The sequence below is a fragment of the Rosa chinensis genome, chromosome 5 (assembly GCF_002994745.2).
Source record: "Rosa chinensis cultivar Old Blush chromosome 5, RchiOBHm-V2, whole genome shotgun sequence".
Lineage (NCBI taxonomy): Eukaryota > Viridiplantae > Streptophyta > Magnoliopsida > Rosales > Rosaceae > Rosa > Rosa chinensis.
In genome coordinates, this window is record NC_037092.1 from 70,756,593 (window position 1) to 70,764,093 (window position 7,501).

At 37.3% G+C, this 7,501-nt stretch overlaps 1 protein-coding gene across 2 annotated transcripts; it reads left to right on the top strand.

Moving 5' to 3' along the window:
• The first annotated feature begins 652 nt into the window (after window positions 1-652).
• Window positions 653-5,069, top strand: LOC121049516. 2 transcript variants are annotated; one of them, XM_040507126.1, is made up of 2 exons: window positions 653-840; window positions 2,568-5,069. In XM_040507126.1, the coding sequence occupies exon 2, from the start codon at window positions 2,594-2,596 to the stop codon at window positions 3,929-3,931; it is 1,338 nt and encodes a 445-aa protein (XP_040363060.1). In that variant the 5' UTR covers window positions 653-840; window positions 2,568-2,593; the 3' UTR covers window positions 3,932-5,069. The 2 variants fall into 2 exon arrangements, with proteins under 2 accessions (XP_040363060.1, XP_040363059.1); XM_040507125.1 differs by lacking the exon at window positions 653-840 and adding an exon at window positions 923-1,348.
• Window positions 5,070-7,501: the final 2,432 nt, after the last annotated feature.

Genomic DNA, 7,501 nt, shown 5'->3' on the forward strand with positions numbered 1-7,501 from the left:
TCTTGCTGTTGTGCAATGTGAGCTTCATGTTGTGTCACATTCAATGTACCTCCTTCTTCCACATGCACAGCCTCCTCATGCTGCACATTCTCTGACCCTGTTCTTGTACATTCACCTGTTCCTCCAGCTGGACATTATTTTCTCCTTGACATCCCAAAATACAAATCAATATAACTTCACTATCAAGTCAAATGAACATCAATTCAATTCAAAAGTACACACAACAATACAAATCCAAATCAATTCATTTCAACAGTTACCATATCCTCAAACCATACCTGATTCCTTGCTTGGCAGGTCCTCCTATTGGGGCCCTTTTTCTTTCAGATTGTGCAAGTCACCTGGGAGTAATACACCTTAGGTAACTTGGTTGTACAAAGAAGGTTACGAAGAATCAAGACAAACATCTCATCTAGTTAGTCTAGTGTTTGTAGCCGAGTGTAGCACTATTTGTGTTGTGTTTGTACGAAACTTGTTCTTCACCACTAGTGGATTGATTACATCTTTTTGGGTTCTCAAGAGTAAGAGCCCCTGATTATACGCATTTATATGCGTGTAATTATATCTAAAGCACTATAAATAAACAAATCCCCATGTCAATTAATATGTAATTAATTCATTTTTATTTATTTTGTAGAAAATAAGCGGAATTGCATAAACGAGAGAAAATTGTGTGAAATTGGAGCAAATTAGAGTTTCCGACAAAAGGACGAAATAGTCAAAGCGGGTCAACATCGTCAACTCCATCAAGGAAGCGGAATCCAATTACCTCCGATACTACGTGCGGAAATGCATGAAAAAGAGTGAGAAGAAACGGAAAGAATTGTAAATTCGGCAAAAGTAATGCATCTTAATTAATTAAGTTAATTAATTAAGTGATTAATTGCTTAATTAATCAAGTGATTGATTAACATAATTAATCAAAAAAATTTGTGCAGCCATGCACGTGCAGCCATAATTTGCTTTCACTCTCTTCCTCTTTGTTCACACATATAGCACGTGAATAGTTTTCATTCTTCACAATCATCCACTGCAGCCTTAACACGTGGATAGCTATCCACTTATCTTGCTTTGGCTGCCACCCATTATCAATTATACTATCTTCTCTCTTCAGCATATATATATATATATATATATATATATATACCACGACCTTGTTCTCCAACACACCAAGAGCTGCCGCACCACACCTAAAATAGAGGCAGCCCCTTTGGGCTGCTCTCTCTCCTCTCCTCTCCTTCTTCTCCTCCATTTTTTTCATAATAGTTTTAGTTTTCTTTTGGGTATTCATAGAATTTCTCACACAAGCTTCAAGGATTCATCAAGAGCTACAAGATTCAAGCTTTAGGTATTTGTGGGAGTTGTAATTTCAAGGGAAGTCATATTAGCTTCCTAGCTAATTGTGGCTACCTTTGTGTTCTCCTACACTTCTATAATCTTTTCTCTTTGAATTTTGTATCTTTGATGTTCATAGTTATGGATTGTGAGTAATTTCTTTGTTGGGAGTTAGAGTTGTGAAGCCCTAACTCATCTTGTATAAATATTGATGCTTTAATTTTAATAAATGCAATTTCCATTGTGTATGCTTTAAATCCGAATTTATTGGTCCTTAGAAGCATGTTTCTAGGCTTTGTCACCCTTTGAAATTATGTTGTGGGCAATTGTGATGAATAGATTGATAAATTGACAACTTATTGGTCTTGTGGCATCTAGGATTTAAGTGTGGTAACCATTAGCTAGCTTAATTGTAGCTAAGCTTGCTTGGGTCTCTATTATCTTGCACTCTAGGCCTCTAATTTTAGATATTGCGGCCTTAACCGGCGTAATGCCTAAATTAGAGAGTTGATTGTGGCCCTAACCGGCATAATCGATACACCGAAAGGATAATTGGTTTAGTAGCCTTAACCGGTACTAAATACGGGACTTGACACATATAGGAAATGCATGCATTTGTGAAATTGGCTTCGATATTTGCAAGGGGGTTAGTGTGAATCACCCGACACTCCCATGTTTCCATTAATTTGAAAACCCAAATTTAATTTTCTAGTTCGTTAATTAGTTGTTTAGTTTATTTTTCGGTTGCGTTTAATTTAGTTGATTCCTAATTCAAAACCCCCTACAAATTTCGACTCATTTGTGCATATCCACCACTAGGCTCTTAGTGTTGATTAGGCTTTGGTGAAAACCAAAGCCGAGCATTACTAAGGCTTGGTGCCTTAGATTAGCCTTTTTATTCACTTTATTTTTATTTGGTTTGCTTAGTGACTTTAGTTCCGACCACCCAAGGATTGTGGGTTAGCCACTAATCCCCGTGGTACGATAAACTTTGGGCATAATATTTCCCTATCTTGACAATGATACGTATGCTTGCGTAAATGTGTATTAAGTCAATGGCGCCGTTGCCGGGGATTAGGGTTTAATAGCCTTAATCCCTTGGTGAATCGGTTCTTTAGGTCACTTTAGCACATTTTTGTTTCTTTATTAAAAAAAAATAATTAATTACTCTTTAATTTTATAATTTCTATTTTTTTTTTACTAATCTTACTTTTGGGAACTCATTTATATAGGTGCATATTTCTTATCATATTGAGTTATGGATCAATGGAGCTATGGATGGGAAGACCCAAGGGGATATGAGCAAGAAAGTTTTTATGGTGGAGGTCATCAAGTGTGGAATTCTCATGCGATCGGTTCTATGTCTTCTTGCAATGAAACTTGTGCTTTGTGTAATTCTCCTTGGCATTCATCTTTTGAGTGCTCTTTGAGATTTGAGTGCCCGGATTTTATGCAAGAGTGTGAGTACAAGATGGGCATGTATCAAGAGACATTTATACCCAATACATATCCACAAGAAGAAGCTTATGAGCCTAGTAAGGAATTTGTTGATAGACTACTAGCTCAATTGCACGCCTCCCAAGCTCTATTACAAGCCTCTCAAGTTAGTATTTCACAAGAGACCATGGTTTCCGAAGCATATCCTCATGAGCAAGCGTATGAGTCTAGGAAGCCTTCTCTTGAAGAATTGCTAGCTCAATTGCAAGCTTCCCAAGCCCAATTGCAAGCCTCACAAGCTCAATTGCAAGCTTCTCAAGAAATACTTATACACACCAATGAGCAACTTGAGACTAGTCTTGCACAAGAGCCACCCTTCACCATTTATGATCATGAATCTTTCTTTGACCAAGTGCAGCCTATTTCAAGAGAAGAAGTATATATCGAGCATCTTGAGCAAGAATCCTTTATGCAAGTTGAAAATGATGATAGTGATGTTGATGTACAAGAAATTGAGGTTGGTTATGAAAGTTTCAATGCAAGTGGGGTGAGAGACTACACTTCGGAGGAACCAGTGCAATATTGGAAATCTAATCTTCACAATGAAGAGGAGGTATATGAAGTTGATTCCGAAGAAGAGGATAGCTTGTCTAGTGAGGAAGATGTGGAGCTTGAAGACTTACACCATGATCCCTTAATCGTTGAGGTCGATATTCCCAAGGAGAAAGAGAGTCCTTCAATACCTTGTGATGAGCTTCCTAAGGTGGATTGTAGAATATTGAGCACTTACATTCTTAATGAGAGGATTGAGATCAAGGTACTTTTACCTCTCAATCCACCATTAAGTGGTCAATGTTTCTACAATGAGGTGATGGATTGGAAAGGAAGTGAACCTCTTGCACTTAACCTTTCCCATCACTCGCAAGAGCTTCTACCACCTATTGTTCCTATGAGCATCATTTCTAATCCACTTGAGAAGGAGAAGGCAAGGTTGGCTCCTAGAAGAAAAAGTGAGAAGAGGGGGAAGACTAAAAAGCTACACTTTTGGCCACCAATTGGAGTATTCTTAGGTAGTTCTTGGTCTTGTCTCTATGACACATCGAGGAGTCCCTTAGCCCCAAACAATAGGGTGGTCGCACTTGAGAAATATCCACCTTGACAAGATCACGTTCTATGGACCGGCAATGAAGTCCTTAAACAAAGCGCTCGCTAGGGAGGCAACCCTAGCACATCATTGGTAGTATTTCTTCCTTTAGTAGTTTACTTTTGTGGTGAAAAAAGCTTTTTGGTCATTTTTGGGTAGATGGGAGGTGTCCAGAGTTGGAAATGTGAAGGAGAATTAATTTGGTAGCGAGCAGTTTCTGTCCTGAAAATTCAGTTGAATTTGGGTGACTATAGCTTCTATTCTACATGTTATTTTGAGCTGAAATTTTCTGAAGCTATTCTCCTATATGTCTACTAATTTGAGCCATTTTGAGTCTCTGGAAATTCAATTATTTGATGGTCAATGAATGAGGGTCAGAACAGAAATAGCTACTGTAGAGTGACTTTGAGAAGCTCTACCCTCTACATATCAAGCTATTTGGAGCTAAAAATTTTCAGAGATGTATCTTCACATGTCCTCTATACACAAAAGAAACAGTTTTTAATTTTAACCTTCCTAGCTTCAGATATTGTGTTCCAAGTGACAGAGGTCAGAAACAGGGCATAGCAGAAACTGCAGAACAGATCAGTGAGTTTGGAGGCTAACGATTTTTGACTCATAATTTATTTTCAAGTGAAATTTTAACCAAAGGCAGCTTCATGAGTCTAGTTTTATATCCAGTTGGTCTCATCCTCTTTGCACCTCTGGAGCTTCAGATATTTCTGTGTTGGTGACTGAGGGTCAGCAGAAAACTTCATGACAGATTAGCAAGTTTGACCAGCTTTAATTTGCATTTCAATTGGAGATAGGTGGCTAACTTTATATGGATAGAAAGCTCTCTGAGTCTACTTTCCATTTCCAGTGGCCTCACCTGATTATCACTTTCTGAGTATGAGTTATAGACATTTGAAGACAGAAAGGTCATTGCTGGAAGTTTTCTGCACTCACTAGTTTGTGTTCACTCGGGTGGTTGGACTTCTTGCACTTCAATTCTTCAATGAAGGTCATTGTAGGGCTGTTGTGAGGTGTATTGGAGGTGATCAAGGCCATGTGCTTAATGAAGGACCTTGTCCTTATTCTTTGGTAGCCTATTTGTGACGCATTGTTCTTTGGACACTATATATTTTTCAATGGAGTCGATCTTTCTTGAGCACCTTGAGCTATTATGGAGCATACGTTAAGGAAGTCAAGGCCTTGTGCCTTGAAGTTGGTGTCTTATTTTAGTCTTCTCTGAAGGTCGTGAGCAATGGAGGGTCAACAAAGGGGGTTTTCCGTAACTTTTCTCCGCATTTAGATTTTTATTTTCATAGCTCAATTTTTGTGCCTTAGCCCGGACTTCACTCTCATGCCTAAATCCGACACGGATTTTAGCTTTCAAGCTCACTTTACAACATTGAGGACAATGTTGGTTTTAAGTGTGGGGGTGAGGACTCGGGCGCCCTATCAAAAAAAAAAAAAATTAGATTAGCTTTATGTAATTATATTTTAGTGGTTAATGCCTTTTCCAACCCCAATGACGAGCCATGGACTTAACTTGTTATGATTGTGGATAGATTAAGCATGATGTAGGACTTTGAATTTGTTTTGTGATTAAGTGTATATGTGATCTATGCTTGACTATATGTGTGCACATAGCCTAAGGTTAGGTTGGTTCATCATAATTAGAGAAGCATATAGATTATTCGATTAACTTGCATGCCTTATTTGTGAGCTTTTGAGCCTAATATCCATAGTGTATGCATTGTTCATTCACTTTTTCTTTCATGTGTGTACAATTTCATGACATTGCATATCTAGAACTTGCTTGAGACCTCTCGAGGCTACTTTTAGCTTGCGACATGATAGAAAGGATGGAGGCATTAGGACTATATACCACCATGGCCAAAGAAGCATGTGCCCAAAAATATTTACCACTAGATTGCCACTTTGAACCTATTTATATAATTTAGCCTTTTTGTTCATTACCACCACAAATTCCTACCTAGCCTATACACTTTTATCCTACCCTTCCATGGTAGTTGGTGAAGCGATTCGAGAGAATGACTTTATGTTTGAGTGCTTCAAAAGAAAGAAAAAAAAAATAAAAGTGTGAGGTTACAAAAGAATAAGTGTGGGGGTAAGTGATTTTAGATAGAAAAGAAAGTTTCAAAAAAAAAAAAAAAAAGAGAATAAAGTTTGTGAATATAGAAAGAAAGTTCAAGGAAAAGAAAAGTAGAAGAAACAAAAAAAAATTGTGTGAAGAAGGAAAAAAAAAAAAAAGAAAAAAAAGAAGATAGTATTACGTAGTATAGTGTGGGTTGTACATTGGGTTTTAGAGTGAGTGACTTAGCATTCGAAAGCAAAGTCTTAAATCTCTACAAGAGAGAGTTGCTTCGCCAATTTCCATGGACTTTGTCTTTCCCTATCCTTCATTTCTATTAGCCACTTGCCTTTAGCCCCATTACAACCAAATAAAAAACCTCTTAATCTTGAATGTTGTGACCTACCTAGTGGAGATGAGATCGAAGAGCAAGCATATGGTAACGTGTGTTGTGAAATTGCTTTTGAGTGAAATACATATAGCCCCTAAACACTTGAGCGGTAATATTTAGTGAACCTATGTGAGTTTAGTGGGTTATATCGGGTCTTCTATGTGCCTATTTGATTGTGGTGGATTGATTTGACACATGGTCGACACATGCATATACTTGAGCATTTTTCACATGTGCTTGTTAATTGCCTCACAAATTCAAAAATCTTATATTGTGCTTACATCTACTTCATGGTCATGTACATAATTAGTTCTCCGAGGATTATGGTTGGAAAGGCTAATACCACACTTTCTTTATGTTTGAGCATTTGTGTTTGAGTTAATAGATTTTTGGCAATTAATTTACATTTAGTTTGCTTGGGGACAAGCAAAGTTCAGGTGTGGGGGTGTGATTATACGCATTTATATGCGTGTAATTATATCTAAAGCACTATAAATAAGCAAATCTCCATGTCAATTAATATGTAATTAATTCATTTTTATTTATTTTGTAGAAAATAAGCGGAATTGCATAAACGAGAGAAAATTGTGTGAAATTGGAGCAAATTAGAGTTTCTGACAAAAGGACGAAATAGTCAAAGCGGGTCAACACCGTCAACTCCATCAAGGAAGCGGAATCCAATTACCTCCGATACTACGTGCGGAAATGCATGAAAAAGAGTGAGAAGAAACGGAAAGAATTGTAAAGTCGGCAAAAGTAATGCATCTTAATTAATTAAGTTAATTAATTAAGTGATTAATTGCTTAATTAATCAAGTGATTGATTAACATAATTAATCAAAAAAATTTGTGCAGCCATGCACGTGCAGCCATAATTTGCTTTCACTCTCTTCCTCTTTGTTCACACATATAGCACGTGAATAGTTTTCATTCTTCACAATCATCCACTGCAGCCTTAACACGTGGATAGCTATCCACTTATCTTGCTTTGGCTGCCACCCATTATCAATTATACTATCTTCTCTCTTCAGTATATATATATATATATATATATATATATATACCACGACCTTGTTCTCCAACACACCAAGAGCTGCCGCACCACACCTAAAATA

Excerpts from the sequence above, each read along its gene's own strand:
- LOC121049516 (XM_040507126.1), top strand. The coding sequence starts at position 2,594 with ATGGATCAATGGAGCTATGGATGGGAAGACCCAAGGGGATATGAGCAA.